The sequence below is a fragment of the Lepisma saccharinum genome, chromosome 4, assembly GCF_977018435.1.
Source record: "Lepisma saccharinum chromosome 4, izLepSacc3.1, whole genome shotgun sequence".
Classification (NCBI taxonomy): domain Eukaryota; kingdom Metazoa; phylum Arthropoda; class Insecta; order Zygentoma; family Lepismatidae; genus Lepisma; species Lepisma saccharinum.
In genome coordinates, this window is record NC_139232.1 from 52,820,294 (window position 1) to 52,837,661 (window position 17,368).

General features: G+C 38.2%; 2 protein-coding genes across 4 annotated transcripts in view; one reads left to right on the forward strand and one right to left on the reverse strand.

Moving 5' to 3' along the window:
* LOC145986465 (uncharacterized) overlaps positions 1–8,279 on the forward strand; it is a 30,980-nt gene extending 22,701 nt beyond the window's left edge. The window contains exons 3-5 of the mRNA XM_083120505.1: positions 3,379–3,579; positions 4,245–4,355; positions 7,796–8,279. Of these exons, the coding sequence (XP_082976631.1) occupies positions 3,379–3,579; positions 4,245–4,355; positions 7,796–7,933 (450 nt within the window). The 3' untranslated portion in view covers positions 7,934–8,279. The remainder of the gene's footprint in view (positions 1–3,378; positions 3,580–4,244; positions 4,356–7,795) is intronic.
* Positions 1–17,368, reverse strand: part of LOC145986463 (uncharacterized) — a 199,620-nt gene that overhangs the window by 25,001 nt on the left and 157,251 nt on the right. Inside the window, exon 4 of one of the 3 annotated variants that reach the window (XM_083120504.1) lies at positions 446–565. The exons of the other annotated variants lie outside the window; for them this stretch is intronic. Within the exon in view, the coding sequence (XP_082976630.1) occupies positions 561–565 (5 nt within the window). The 3' untranslated portion in view covers positions 446–560. Of the gene's footprint in view, positions 1–445; positions 566–17,368 lie in introns of those variants that run through there. 3 annotated transcript variants of the gene reach the window in all.

The window sequence follows — 17,368 nt, forward strand, 5'->3', positions numbered from 1 at the left end:
AAAGTTGGCATTTCAGGATCTAGGTGCCCCGTTTTTATTGCCGCTGACTGTACATTATTTTGTAGGACAAGTAGAAATGGCTGTAGTTTAGATATAACGGTTGTTGAAATGTGAGGCACGGATACTGTTCATTAAGGAAACCTGAAAGAATCAAAATTTCAAAGCTCTGTACAGCTTTTCACCAACAACGTTTAAGAACAAATCCGAATGTATGAGAGCAGTCATTAAATAAAACGGACACCTTGAGAACAGTGAAGTTTTACATTTTAAGCCATATTTGCTTTTCAAGCAGCCCAACACACTGCGTTCTAGTGAAGCTATGGCCACTTCGTCGAGTTATTTTAGGGAATATCGATAAAGCGCTTACTTTATATGCAGCACGCTGCCTCGTCTGCACGCAGTACTTACACCGAGTATCCAGGTTACCAGAGCTGCTGATAAAGATTCCGTGAGAAAGAGCCAGTGACGTCACAGGGCAGGAAGAGGAAGGATGAAATATCAGCACGAAGGCAAGCTTCAACCGAAGGGGACGTTGCGAACATTACAGCATGCATGGCACACTACACTTAAAGAGAACATGTTTGTAAACGAGATTACAGGTTTATTAGGCACTCTGTTCATTGCAGGTGCAGTAGTTGGTTGGCGGAAAACCTGCCACACGAACTGTTTTATTTAACAGTACTGTCCAGTATTTGCCTTACTTGCTACACTACGACCACAACGAAAGATTGATTGATTTGGTTTATTTTACTTCGCTTTTCTGCCATTTTTGGCTAATCGCGAAGATGATGAAAAAGCTTGGATTCGAACCAGGGATTCCTGGCGGAGTGGTTAGCACAGCGCGCCACTCCGCCACGGAGGTTAACCACAATGAAAGAGGGTATTATGTGGAAGGGATTGATTGACTGACCGATTGAGTTGGTGTTTTAAGTTCACTTTATGTACAGTAAGGCTAATCGGGACTGGACCTACAGTTTAAAGTGGGATCAAAACCACTATGTGTCTCCACCGGGTATCGAACCCGGGACCCCTTATGGGGCATGGATACTTTGAATACGCGACTAATTCATACGGACTAAAGAAGACGGCTTTCTGATTTAATATGAAAAAGAACCAACTACTTAATTTTAACATATTTCAAATATATTTACAAACATTCCTTCCACATTTCTTAAAATATAAATGCAATTAGGCAGGCAATAATATTGATTCTCGATCTTCAAAGAAAAGAGCAATTGCTTTGTTTTATCCGGAGGTTTACTAATATTTCTTTCACACCCTTACACGCAGTTTTCGCCTCGCCGATAGCATAGCGACTAACACCATCGCCTTATAATCAAGAGGTTCCGGGATCGATGAGCGGCAGAGTGGTCCTATCCCTCTTTGAACTGCAGGTTCAGTCCGATTTAGCCTATTTGAGCATAAAAGTGCGCTTAAAACAAACACGGATATTCACAGCATTTCAAAAAGGTTTATTGAAATGGTTAACTTGAGCATAAAAGTATATAAAACAGCCAATACGCACGTTTTAAAAAATCAAATTACTACAAAATGATTGTGATTTTATAGACAGGTGTGTTTAAGGAGCTAACAAATATGACGATAATAAGATAAGATAAACTAATATGCGTAATGCTTACTACATCGCTTTGATAAGTGATGACAAAGGATTCAGATTTGTACTTTGTCTATTACGTAAACAGTTTGCATCAGTACATATCAATCAAAACGCTTCAAAATATTAATATTACACTCATGAAAAGTAAAAGGAGTCTAAAGGTAGCATTAAATCTTCAATTACGGGTTGATAGCCACAAATCTCTTGGCATTCATTGTTCCCCATTGACGTTTAAAACCAACAATAAATCTTCAATCAACATGGTAGAATTTACTCCACATCTCTGTACAATGAGCAAGGGCATGACAAGAATTTTTCAAGGTTCAATTAATGCCGAGCGTAAAAAAAAAACTTGTATGAAATTTCTTTGGACAATTTGTGTACAGTGGTAACTTTCAACGCGAATTAGAGGTGGGTAAAGGGAGACGTAGCACAGTTCAAATATCAGGCAACTTGTACAAATACTCGTGAACATCGAATAAGATGATAGCTTTCGAGACACCACAGGCCTTGAAATCGAGATTGCATGAGAAAGTCAAGTACTAAGTCACGAGATCATCATTAATTCGTTGCACCTTCTGTCACTCAAGTTTCGGGTTAATCTAAACAACTAGGAAGCAAACATGACTGTTATTTCTTGAGCGTTCCGACAGGTTATTCGGTTAAGATATATTATTAGCTCCAACATTACAACTGAAATCATTACGTGAAGGTAGTCGTCCGATATACAATCCCTTTAGCTCACTACTGTTTGCTTCATCCTGAGATGGTATGCAATCCTGTATGCGCAAGTTTCAGTGTTCTAACATTGTTTACGGAAACCGTACATGGTGTAGCAATAGTAACGTATAATTCAGGGCGGATTGACATTGTTATGGATCGTATATGCTACAGCTACGTATGGAGTGTAGCCGGAAAAAGAAAGAAATTACACTACTGAACTTCAGATATGAATGAAATTCGCTCATAAAGGTATTCTTACAAACAGTGGTTTGACGTTGCATTGGAAAATTTATTAATGGCTTAATGTAACAAATTACACTAAATTTTTATTCAAATCTTCAGATTTTAATCAAATATTCATAAAAATGTGCTTACCACTAATACAAGTAAATAAAAACTTTTCGAAATTAGTGTTGCCCTTTCTCGTCTCTTGAAATTTCCGCTCGTCTGGTGTCCCGTCTCGCAAATATTCGTTTGTCCCGTTTCGAAAAAGAGACGAGACGGGAAATGTCTCGTCTCGTCGTGAGCAACACTATTCAAAAGAATTTGCACTCACTTGAAACTAACTCAGTACACGATAATTATAATCTTCAAATTACTGGCCAGGAGTGCTAGGATGCCAGATGCATCCTGAATATTATCCAATTTAACGCATGGCTTAAGGGCAAACAACATATTTTATTTCTTAACAATTGGTGGGGGAAATGTGTGAAATTACTCGTACATGACATATCGTACTGCATTGTGCCACAATTCTTGCGCGTTTGAAGAAAAGGTAGAATTTTTAAAATCCGGACTGCAGTTTCACGTGTTTTATAAGAGAACAATTTCTATTGGAAGCTCTATCGTGCTAAAGCCAGTTATGAGCAAAATTATACACCGTCAGTTACTACGAAAAGGAGGCAGGCCTGATTTAACTAATAATATAAAAAAATACACCTGGTAAAATTATAAAGCCTTCTATACGTAAGTGTATCGCTAGAAGGAAACGCGATGTGGACAGAATAACTTAACTTGTTCTACATCCATGTTTTCAGGGACGCATCATGAGAATCCACGAAGCGGCTTCCAAAGGAGACGTCCACATGGTAAGCTCTCTGATGGACAGAAAGATGTGGGCCCTATCCAGGGACGAAGCAGGAAACACCCCTCTTCAAAAAGCCATTCTGGGCCAGCATCGAGAAGTGGTGACGTATTTAGTCGAGAAGTTTCCGAATTCTATCGAAGCTAGGGACAGGGCAAGTCTTGTTCTATATCTTTTTGGGAGCACAATTTCATATCATGTTTATTCACCAAGACACCACGTTCTACTATGTATTCATTGTTAGATAATGAGCTGTCAAACGTACTAACGGATATAATATTTCTACTCTTGTCAATTATAGTTATTAGTAACGGCGATTGGGTGTCAAAACTGAAGGGGGGGGGGGGAGGGAAGGACATTTTACTTTCTCTTTGTAGACAAAGCTTAGCATTATGAGGCCATAGTGCGCCGCCACCGATGGTTATATGTCTAAGCGAAATAAATAGATAAATACTTCGGTACAAATTCTTATTTGAATTTTACGCCGCTTTTCTAGCTTTCTACCTGAAATTCGACGATGAGGATGAGTGATGCATTAATTAACTAAATTACGATTTCGTAACTCTAAATTGAAAACATGTAATTGAACCTTTATTGTTAAAAATCAGCTTTTATGTCAATGCATAAAAGGAAGTAATAGTAAAATTAATAAAATCTGCACGGTTTTAAAACACCACCCTTCCCTAAGGAAAACAAACTTTTATGTGAGAAGGACTTCTTTTGAACCAACATCTTAATTATTATTATTATTATTATAAAGGTCCTTACACAACAAAACCTAAAAACAACACTAAGAGCAGCTTATTCTAATAATTACAGCTTGGAAGAACGCCCTTGCACTACGCAGCTGCCATCGAAGGGACTGAAGACGGGTCGTTTTTCTACCAGCTTCTGCTAGAACACGGGGCGAACGAAAAGAGTGTTGATGTGGTAAGTATACATATTACCTAGATACACAAATGTCTTTGTGCTAATATCATTACTAATATATGTATAACATATTATTATTATATCCGGTCATGGAAAAACCTACAACGACTCGTCGTGCTGACCACATGGCACCCTTAACTGGTTGGATAATCCGCCCTATGCTGAGACATGTGCGGGTGAGGTTGGAAGTCGGTAGGTAGGCCCTGGCCCTCAAGGGCTGTTGCGTCACGGGTTATATTTCGATTGACTTGGTGTTTTAAGTCCACTTTATGCACAGTAAGGCTAATCGAGACTGGACCTACAGTTTAGCCTCCACCGGGTATCGAACACGGGTTATATTTGATTGATTGATTGATTCAGTCTATTTTACTTCGTTTCTCTGCCACTTTTGGCTAATCGCGAATATGAGGATGAGTGATGAAATTGATGAGGGGACACTTACAAAGAACACCTATGCCCAGGCTGGGATTGGAACCCGGAACCCCTGGAGTCGTAAAGCGATGTGCTAACCACTCCACCGGCGGATTATATTTATGTACCGATTTTTCTTTCCTCAGACAGACTTTTAACCTTCCCAGCTGTTTGTCATCCCTATTGGGCGACGACAACAATTTTCCTCTTCCACCGTCTGTGAGGAAGCTTTTAGTACATACTGACATTTTAATGTGTTGTGTTTGCCTTGTGCAGGTATTTTTACAACCTTGCACTTCTAATTGTTTTCCATGGGGCTTATTAAAATCCTTGTTTTAATTTTTTAAGTTAGAATTTTAGGTAAGGGGATATTTCCATATATATTGAAGGGTTCAAAATGGCCTGAAGTGCCGACGCACCCAAAAATTTTAATTCAGTCATTTATCATTATGATTATTATTTTGCATTATGGCTTTTGAAAATCAAGATGTTTACAAACCATATCACACATATGCCTATTATGTTAGTGATTACTACGGCTAGGATTTTTACAACCTACAAATCGCCAAAATATGTAACTTAAAAACTGTTATGAGACCTAAAATTTCCATAAATATGTCCTAAAACATAAAAATATGCTCTATCAACAATATAACACGCACATCTTACTTCATGAGGTGAAGAATCATTTATATAAAAATAAAGAAACAGAATAGGCAAGTAAAATGTATGGAATTTGAAAGCACGTAGGCCTGTTTATCAGTGCCGGATCTACAAATATTGCCCCCCCGCAAAATATTACCAAAGCCCCCCTTACCTATCTATCTTTACATACCCATACACACACACACACTCACACACCACATATATATGTGAATGTGTGTAATTCTTGATCTCATGTTCACAAAGTCACGTATAGGGGCCTAGAGGGTGATTCAAAACTCCCTTAACACCCCCTATAAAAAGTACAGGAGTTAGGCTGGGTACAATTGGTCATGATAGAAACAGGTTAGGCTTAGGGGGAACCACATTGGTGTGTTCCAAGCGGACGTCCGCCATATTGAATTCAACTCAAAATATTTAAATGGGAAGGGAGTGATGTGACATATATATATGGCCCTGCTTTCTCACACCTGGAAAATGATACGTTTGTTACAATCATGCAGTCGAAATCTTCACCACTGCATTTCTCGTGAAATTCGAAGTTGATTTGATTCTAATCTGACTGCCACGCGGGAGACCCGGGTGATCTAAGGTCGAAATTTTTCCGGCTTTGTCCCCGCACAAGCGGCTCTAGCGTCCACCCAGCCTCAAATAAAATGCTACCCTAGTGAGGGGGTTAAGACGGCCGGAGCGTGATGCTGATGACATCACCTCCAATATGGGCGACATCGAAAATATGTGGGGCCCACATACCCTAAATGTGCCTTCATGGCACGGTGCTATATACACAGGGAACTTTAACTTTACTTGTATATATTGCATTCGTTCCTGTACCCCTGAGTAACTAAGTTTATTTTTTACATACGCAACTAAGTTTATTTTTTACATACGCATATACGAATCCCCTACTATGCCAATAGCTGAGGATCCCCAAAAGGCTTACTTGTCTCCCCCCCCCCCCCCTTCCCGCACTGCGGGGTTTTGCGGCTTGTAGATCCGGCACTGCTGCTTATTGATTCCAAATATGAATACCATATGTTATGATATTTTCACATATTTCTTGTTAGTTCGCTTTATAAGCCCTGACTACTTTCTGCAAATTTTGAAGTGTACATGGTGGCCTTCAGTCAGTCAACAAAGCTTTGTGCCGAGAAAAAATCTTCCACTTCGACTCTCATAAGAGAAGAAAATTGGAAATAGCTAAGTGCGTAAAGGAAGTTCTTTATACTGGACCTTAAAAAACCAAAAGCATGCTAAATATGACCGCAAATAGTTTAAAATGTGCTTAATTGATTAGAAGTGGTCAAATATACACTCGTATACCCTAATGAAACGTATTTAATTAGTTTTCATAACATGGATGTAACATACTGTAAATTTCAGACAAATATCGCCCTTTCCAAAAAATATGCAGTGTCTTGAAATTCCTAACAATTAAGTCATTACATATTAGTTTTTGCATACTTAGTGCTGTATCTTTGAGTTGCTCAAACTTGATAAGTGATATAGCACTTGTTAAATTACAAAGAATGTTTGTAAAGCAAATGAAATGTTTCAATATATTCTTGATTTAGCCACACCTATTAATAAGTGTGTGTGTGCCATAAATATGCATACAGTCATCAGCCGCAGGTGAAGAATTACGGTATAACTTCGTTGAAGCTAAATTTTAAAATCGCAGAGGACGTGGCGAATTACTGAAACTGTATATCCCCCCCCCAAAAAAAATAACATTAAAGAAATTAAGTGCACCCAGGGATTCACATATTTGAGAATCGCTGTTGCGCAATATGGAAGTCACATTCCATACATTATTTTATTACGGTGAAGGGCCTCCCAGATGGCGCAGTGGTAGTGTTGTTGCCTTGTAATCAAGGGGCCCCGGGTTCGATACCCGGTGGAGGCTCATAGTGGTTCGGATCCCACTTTAAACTATGCATAAAGTGGACTTAAAGCACCAATTCATTCATTTATTTAGGTGACAATACATTAGACGGATTATTAAGGATATGAGAGAGAGAGAGAGAGAGAGAGAGAGAGAGAGAGAGAGAGAGAGAGAGAGAGAGAGAGAGAGAGAGAGAGTTAGTTGTGTGTGTGTGTGTTTGAAGGAGAGGAGCACTATCGCCTCTCTCTGAGTGTACACCATAGCTTAATTGTAACCTTACTCTAATAATAATAATAATAATAATAGCATCAGAGGTTTATCCCGAATTTGCCATCGGGATGAGGGTATGGGTAGATTTATAACTAAAATGACCATATATTGGACTCTTGTAAAAGTTTTATGGGGGGTGTTAGGGGAAAATGGATGAATCACTGATCTCTAACTATACGATCACGTATTTAATCCACTTTACATTTTTCAGAGAGATCACAGTGTGGATTACTACAGAGACAACCCAGAGAACATTCTCGCAGGCACAGACAATGAGGAATCCATTGTTGGTTCAGCGACCACTGACGTCACTGCGTTGGCATCAGATGATGAGAAACAACAGTCTTAGCATACTAACTTCCGAAGAAATTGTCGCGTAAAGAAGTGACTTAATTATACACATTATTCTAGAGTCCGGAAGAAAAGTTGTACCTGTGCGAGTAGATGTGTGTGTAAAGTGAAAGCAGTATGTGTGTGGTAGCTAGTTTGAAGAAAATATGTAACTGTATATTTTCAAACTTTCATATTTATAAAGCGTGCATAATTTTAACAATGTTCATGCTATATGTAATAAGTGACTAATTATTTTTCATATTTTGTAACATACGATACTCTATGTAATTTCTTCCTATGTACTTACCAAGAAGTTGATTTACTACTTATTAATAAAGGTTATAATGAATTTCTTGCAAATATAAAAGAAAAATGAACTGAGAAATAACTTTCATTGCGATTTCTACATTTCTTTACGTTCACATCATGAATGGCTAATTGGCGATTCGAATCCCGGCCTGGGCATGGATGTTTGTTTCATCAATTTCATTATATCATCACTCATCCCCATCTTCGCAAATCAGCCAAAAGTGGCAGAAAAGCGAAGAAAAATAAAGCAAATCAATCCAAATCTATGGTTCAATGCATGGTGTATTTTATTCCTGCTGAACCATTGCTCAAAATAATTATTTCAATGAAGAAAAGAGAGAAAGAATTGGAGATAATTTGGAGAAATGGGGCGAAGGGAGAGAGGGATACAGATGGAGAACAAGGGGAAAAAATATTGATTTCTATAAATGTATGTTTTTATAGATTATTTATTATTATTAGGCTAGGATTTTTATGACTAAGCATTTTTTTTTTTTTTGGTAAGGGTGATGTGTTCCCTAAATATATAGAAATTCATATTGTGAAGAAACTAATTGAATTAAGGTGTTTTTAAGGGCATATTTTGGCATATTTGGCCATTTCTGCGTGATAGAGCATATTTTGATAGATTTTCGGGTCATATTCAGCATGTTCTTGCATTTTCAAGAAATATACAGTTATTTTCGAAGTAGATTCGTTCTTACTCCCATGTTTACTCAAGTGTTTTTTTTTTTTTTTTTTTTTTTTTTTTTTGGACTGCAGGAAAATCTTTTTTCATTTTAGTTGAGAATTTAGAGAAAGTATTCACTGTGCATTGCAACTCAGGGGCCATAAACTGAACTAAAAATAGTACGTATGTGAAAATATCTCAGCATTTAGATATTGATGTTTGAAACAGTCCAGTTACAAGGGCATATTTTTCAAATTATAGTGCATATTTTGATGATTTTTAGGTCATAAAAATACTAGCCTTAATTAATATTATAGATATTAGGTCAATGGAATTCACAATTTTCGCAATGAATTATAGCCGTGCCCAAAACTGATACTTATCTACTTTATTTTGAGGAAAAAACCTATATAAGAAGCTATGTATATTCTTCTTGGGTTCTCTGTTTAAAAACTGCAATAGACGGAAAATATACGTGGAACTGCAACATATTCTGTATTCTTGATTACTTGGCATCACTCTTCTACCTCTATAGGCTCATCGTGACGATAAAGATGTACGATGGTTTGATGAAATAAATGAAAGAACCTTGACAACAAAGCACGCTTGTCCTGCCGGGACTCGAACCTGCCAGCGAGAACATAAGTCGAGCACAAGGGCAGCCAGGAAGGAGAAACGTGTAAGATTTTGTAAAAATCGCAATCACACTATCTTCAAAGTCTAAGACTAAGAGTGAGTGACTTACTGGTGAACAAGGTAACTTATTCGCTTCACTTTGATATTGGTAAAAATTCGCTGATATGGAATATTTGACACGTTGACTGGAAATTTTATTTATATCGATTGCGAAAACAGAGAGAGTGCCAAAATACTGACTAGATTGTTCTAATTCGCTCTTAATTTGGATTATTTCGAAATTTCTTTCACACAGTTGCAACTATACTTCTGTTTCACTCGCCAAGACGTAAGTACAGTAGCCTGGTATATTTAATCTTGGCAGTACATGTGGTGCAGCGTTTGAAAATTATTTTATCTTTACATTAAGACTTCACTTATATACGAATGCATGGATAGTGCAGTGGAAGAGATCACCTTTTCCAAATACCCAAATCGAGTGTGTCATATGTAGGGCCACAACACATGGTCGTAACTTGAGACCTACCTTTGGGGGGGGGGGGTGTAGAATCAAATTGGAACCTAACTTCGTTGGGGGGGGGGTAGAATCAACCTTGGGGCTAAACTTGGGGGGCAGAATCCAAAAGTTTTCCATCTCATGAAAATAGCGCGCTGAAAAATTACTAAATAACTGTTACATTTGCAAAATCATAAAATTACTCATAACTTTGTTCCTCAGATCCCAGGAGGTTAACAAAAATACCATTAACATTAAATTTTAATAAACGTGAACATTGGAGGGAGGGGAAAGTGCCACCTATGCCTCCACACACATATATGATTTCATTGCAGTTATCTAGCGTCGCTTTTCTGCCACTCTTGGCAAATCGTAACGATGAGGATGAGTGGTTATATGGCGATACTGATTAAGGAACTCTCACAAAGAACTAATACTTATATGCTCAGGCCATTTTTCTAAACCGGGACCCATGATGCCGTAGCGTGCTGTGCTAACCACTCCGCCACGGAATGGTCAGCATACACACGTATATGCCACTTATGGCTAATCGCGAACATGGAAATCAATGATGAGTAGATGGAATTAATGAATGGATGCTCACAAAGTAAAGACCATACCTAAACTAGAAGTCTAACCCGGAACTTTCAAAGGTGAGAACATGAGTCGACCAATAGAAGTTCGAATTAGAATTTGAAGTTGAATTTTTGGGTGCGTCAGCACTTAAAGGCTATTTTCCACCCGTCACGTTATACGGGGTCCAGCCCCTTATCTTATCCAAAATAAAATATAAGAACACAATTGTGCCTTAACTTGATTTTTTAAAAATATGAATTGAAAACTTGACCAATAAACGTGCTCGTTCGTCGAGTTAACATGATATTGTACTTATATGTGTGTACGAGAGCGTACACACACACACTCACACCCACACACATCTTTCTCCTCCCACCCCACAATTTTCTAAGGACTGCGATGTTGCATGACAGCAGCGGCTAAAAAAAGCCTGTGGCAAAATAAGCAGGATACTTCGTCCAAATTCCATGGAATTCCAATCTAAACTGTACCTGAGAGTTGCAGCAAACGTCCGATTGCAAAACGTATACTTTCGAACCGCTACATAATATGCATTTATCATGTGTCGCAAGAGATCGGTTGATGTTTCTTGAACAATCATGACTGTTGCAATTGTTAGTAGTTTCACAATGGTTTCTAAAAATACCCTGAATTAAAAATTTTCAAACGCTGCCTACAGGATCTATCACTGCTCAAACAAATACGACATTACGAAAGTGAGTTTCGGTAGGGAGTCACACACATCAAGTCCCAACTGATGGTACACTGAAAATGAGATTGGTCATCTCAAAAGAAGTTTAAACTAATCAATTGATGATAAATAGATCCTAGATTTTTAGGTACTAAAAACTTTCCACATGGGCAGGTGAAAATGTACTCAATATTTCGAAAAAGTCATGAAAAATATGTAAATTATATTTTGGATTATGAAAACCCTTACATGAAAATCTCTGATTTAAAATTCAATAAATCTATAACATCACGATGGGTAATTCTGTAATGACACAGCAGATTGGTGTGAAAATTTACATCATAGAAACAATAAATATGATATATTTATGCAGAGTTTATTGGTTTTGCCAGGTCAGTGTCTAACTGGTTGATTTTGGATCTCGTCACTGAAGGTCCAGGGATCGAATCTCGGCATTGACATGAGCGTTCTTTGCAAGTGTCCCTTCATCAATTCTACGCAATCATCACTTATTCCCTTTGTTGGGATTAGTCAAAAGTGGCAGAAAGGCGATGTAAAAATAAAAATACAGTGTATTAGTTTAAAAAATATAATAGGGTAGTGTGGTACATTTTCGATATAGGTACTACTTCGATCACCCGTTATAAAAAGTCGAATATTTTGCTTCCTGTTACTGGCAACGCTGATTTGAGGAGTGAGAGTTGTTGCGTGGGGTGTCAGGTGTGTTATGCAGAAACATCGAGAAATTCTACGGAAAACCCGGAGAACCAGACGTAATTTTGTATGGCAAGGTGTGTACGTTGTACAGTAGATAGAATAGGTGCTTTGTATATAAACGTCTGCCTCTCATTTTGCGTGTCCCGTGTTTATGCTTGAACGTAGGACAGCGAAATGCAGGTCAAACGTGGAAAAGCATGTGGTGGCTGTAGCATGTGACATGTGTATCATCTGGTGACAGATAAGGGAACTACAGAAATATTTGTTTCCATGCACAAAGTGGTACATATTTGATAGGCGGAACTGGTACAATTTTGATCAGCGAGGTATACAGTTTGAGTTCAATTACCGTAACGCGTGCAACACATTACTTCACAAAGTAAATGCGTTGTTCAATTTATTGTTACAGATGCCTCGCAAACGAACACCGAAGAAGGTACATCAACAGTATTCATCCCGAGTTCTCGAAAATGCCGTGCCGAGTAGCTATTCTAGAGCGACACTTATCTATACGCGGAGCATCGCAATTTTATCATGTTCCATTTGCCACCCTCCAAAACAAAGTAACGATGACACGACAAGAAGCAGCGGGTGTTCCTTCCTCTTCCAGGATTGATGTTGACCATCCAAAAGTTTTTTTCCAAGCAGATGGAAGACGAAATTGTGGAGAGACTGATGTATTTGGAAGGGCGAGGATTGGGATTGACACCGACGGAAGTGCGGGTAGCTGCATACGGTTTTGCAGTAGGAAATAATGTGACCCCCTTGGGGCGAGAACAATATTGGTAGAATAGATTGGTTTCGGGCATTCATGAGAAGACATCCATCCCACACTGACGTTAAGAAAACCGCAAGGCTTATCAAGATCTCGTGCTCTGGGATTAGACAGAACAGACACTGAACGATATTTCACATTATTTTACAATGTTATGGAAGAGAGTGGACTGCTACATAAGCCACAGTGTGTTTATAACATGGATGAAAGTGGCTTCCCATTGAACAACAGGCCTCCTAAAATTGTGTCCAGAAAAGGAAAACGAGAAGTCGTATCACTGACAAACGTGGAACGATCCACGATAAATGTTGATCCAAATTGTACCGCACGGTGATCAGATTTGTACCTACCTAGGTACAATTCTAATAAAATTTTATCCGACCGAAATTTCGTTCTGCTGTCTACAGTAGCAGAACTAAAAATGTCATGTTATGCCAGCGTATTTAGTAAAATGTAAACATTTCATTGGCACAAAAACTGTAATTTTGCTGCCTATTTTTTTCAAGTTATATTGAATTTAATTTCTTGTGATCGAAAATGTACCACCTTACCTTAATCTTTACAATTCTCTTTAGTAACCTGAAGAAACGATGAGGAGTATACAAATCAACCATTGCAATAATGAAATCATCTCTTATCCAAACATCAATATCGTATTTACAAAAGGGCCTCCCCGATGGCGCAGTGGTAGCGTCGTCGCCTTGTAATCAAGGGGTCACGGGTTCGATACCCGGTGGAGGCACAAGTGGTTCGGATCCCACTTTAAACTGTAGGTCCAGTCCCGATTAGCCTTACTGTGCATAAAGTGGACTTAAAACACCAAATCAATCCAATCCAACGTATTTACAAAAAAAATCCCAACTTTGTAAGAACCATTGGGGGAATATTTAAATGCAACCAATTTTGAAACACTGTAAAGTTCACGAATTTCTGACATATTTTCCGACTTTATTGTCTTGTTTGAAATCGTATTTAGGGCATAACCAGAGGCTGATAAATCAATTTGGGACGTGTAAAGAACTTTCTCTCTAGGTGTAGGCGCTTTACTCTCCTATTAATCGAACATAAATATTAAATGTAAGTTTCAGCTGTCAAGGGGGGTGGGGGAGGATAGGTGCACAATTAGTACGAAACAAGAGAGTATAAAACGTGCCATTCACACTGTATACTTTATTAATTGTTCTTGCTTTAAAATATTTTAGGTACTTATAGACACAATACATTTCAAATATTCATTGTACGATGAAGGAATACAAAAAATTGCTGTTGTGTCGTGATAAAAAGCGTCAATTTACTTGAAAACGATGTAGAAAGTAGCGTATGGAATGGCGATTCTGACAGAACAGAATCAGTGGTACTTCCTTATTTCATGTTAATAGCTTAACGGTATTTGTTTTCCAAAACATGCTTAAATGCAATATTAAGGCAGTCAGGTTAATAATAATAATCAGAAGTACATAAAATATAACTAGCAAAATGAAGCGGGACGCACAAAAATTTCGGAAATGGTACAAACGCCTTTATTAAAATTCCTGACTTTATGAGCATTTTAAAACTACCTCAGAAGACTACAAAATACTAGAATTTCAAAAAATTCGAAGATACTTCGCAGAGTATTTTCTGAGGAGACCCACCCTGGTCTTGGTCTCGCCTCGATCGAATGGTCGTCGATTTTACTTCGATTTTTTGCCACTCTTGGATAATCGCGAAGACGAGGATTAGTGCTTATAAGATGAAATTGATGAAAGGGCACCCACAAAGAAGACCTATGCCAAGGCCAGGATTCTAACCCGGGACTTCTGGTGACGTAGCTCGCCGTTCCACCCGCCGGTCCCGACTAGAGTTGTAATTCCTTGTCTCTTTCTCCTCTCGATTTATAAACATCCGTCTCGAGATACATAGAATAAGCAACGCATATACAAAAAAAAAAGGGGGTATAATAAAAATTCACAAAAAATACCCATGTCCAAGTTGGGACTCGAACCCAAGAACTTTGGTGGCGAGATCGGAAGTTGACCAGCAAGCATCATCATCTTACAAATCTCTACTTTCCGGAGTACTGCAGTGTTGCCACAATATGAGGGCACAATTTCCCTTTCTAAGAGTCAAAATTTCCCTTTTCGGACCAATTTTTCACTTCACCACAAAATATCACATAATAAGTTGTAGCAGCAAAAGTTGTAATTATTATTATTTTTAGTTATGGTGATGGTAGCAGCAGTAGTAGTATTTACGTTGGCCAATTTCAAATAAATAAAAAATATTAAACAAATTGTTCGCATACATGACAGCTTAATCGCTATTTTGCCAGATGTCCCAGATTTGAGTCCTGGTCAGCAACCATTAAATCGTTAATCCTCATCGTTACTATTATCCGAAGATGCATAAAAGCAAAGTACGTACAATAAACTTAACAGATATATAAAGAGATACAGGCTTATATTAAAAGGATTAGAATAAGGAGGAACGGAAAAAATTAAAAAGATTAAAATGTGGATATGAAATTGGAAATTAACATAAACTGTAATAATGTAGAGTCAGTTGTCTTAAAATTTCCCTCAAATTGTGGTATTTTTTCATCAAAATTCCCTTTTCCCTTTATACTAAAAATTCGGTCCGAATTTTCCCTGCAAAAGGGAAATTTCCCTTCATGTGGCAACACTGGAGTACTGACCTATGATTCAGAAAGCACACTTTGTACGATAAGAAATGTCTACGAACACTGTAATTCAAACTTACACCACCAGAGCACCGATGTTTCTCAATTCGACTGCTAGAGCCATCTTCACGCGGAGAAGTTAACTTTTAGGTAATGGTAGGGTCTTGAAAAGGAATGTTTTACTTTTACTATGTTGTAATGGGTTCATATATTTGACGGGTCGAAAGCACAGTAATGAATTCATGAGGTGACCCAGTCAGGAGGGGGGGGGGGATGGGGATCGTCCTCGAAATTAAAACTTTGAAGAAAGTTCAGTCGGGAAAGAAAAACCTCATTCCATCTCATTGTTTTATTGTATTGATGGATAGGAAGCAGGGGTTTATGTAGCGTGTGCCCGGACATGCCAAACATCCCTTAGTGTGATTTAAGGTGTATTGTATTGTATTATATTATATAGTCGCGATGGTGTAGTAGCTAGGGCATGTGACTGCCACGGGGGAGACCCGGGTCCGAGACGGCTGCATCGGGAAATTTCGAAAAGGTTTCGTTCAGGAATTTCCCGACCTGGTGTGGAAATTGGTACTTTTTTCAGTCCCGAACGTCAGAGTTATTAATATTTCCTTAACAATCACGTCCCGACTAAAAATTTTCCGACCCGCACATCCCTAGTTTCGGCACTCAACATGATTCTAATGTCGCTTGTGAAAACGTTCTCTCGTTATTTTTTTTGCGCATGGCAGTTAATTGCTGTAACTGACAGCCTGTAAATAGCAGAAAAAATATTATTTCTAATAAAATATCGCAACAATTTCACTACTCGAATTACATTAACATTTTACAAATATCTCAGGGGGAGCAACCCCTTGCGGGTGCCCTTGAGCGAGAGTTAATAACAAGAAATTAGCTAGAGAACGAAGCGGGAGAGTTCAATTTCGCAGGAAACCATGATTGGGAGGTGCACACAATTTATTAATTTGCATTTCCATTCAATTCAAGCCCAGCCCAGCCCCTTCATCCCTCATTGCTACAGTGGAGATTTTTAAATCGGAGCTGTCCGAAGACTGGCAACAATGAGTTAAGTGGAAGAATGACAACAATACTGTGCTCAAATCAGGAATGCATTTACCATGCATTTTCTGTATTTAAAAAAAAAAAAACGGTTTGTGTGCTTATTTTCAATTATTAATGTGAAATTGAACGTCTTGAAAAAAAAATCCAAATAGTTTGTTCCAACACAAATGCTTTAGCACACATTTTTTGCGTAAATTACGAGGAAAATAACTACTACTACTACAACTACTACTACTACTACTAATAAATAATAATAGTTATTATTATTATTATTATTATTATTATTGGTACGTTTATCCTGGTAGTTGCCACCTAGGCAAAAATTCGTGGTTGTGCCTCTGGTTTCTCTGGTTTCATGCGTGTTTGAAGGTATCACTGCCCCTTTAATCGTTCGATGGAAAAATGGAAAATTTTAAAATAAAAGAAATGCGTGTTTGTATTTGATTGATTTGGTTTATTTTATTTCACTTTTCTGCCTCTTTTGGCTAATTGTGAAGATGAGGAGTGATGATAGGATGAAGGAACACACACAAAGAACACCCATGCTCGGGCCGGGATTCGAACCCCTGGCGTTGTATCGCGCTGTGCTAACGGCGGTCCGCCATGTTTGTATTTGTTTGCTATTTTAATTCACAGTGCTATTCTTACATTTTTGTCTAACTGCAACAATGATGATGATTTGAAACTGATAAGCGATAATCCCAAAAAAAGACCCATGACCTGCCGGGACTCGAACCTGGAAATATCTATGGTAGAATTGTGAGTTGACAGCTCAACACTCTCGGAGAAATTGATTACACACACACACACACACACATCGTTGGATTAACCAAAGGGCATATTTTTAAAAC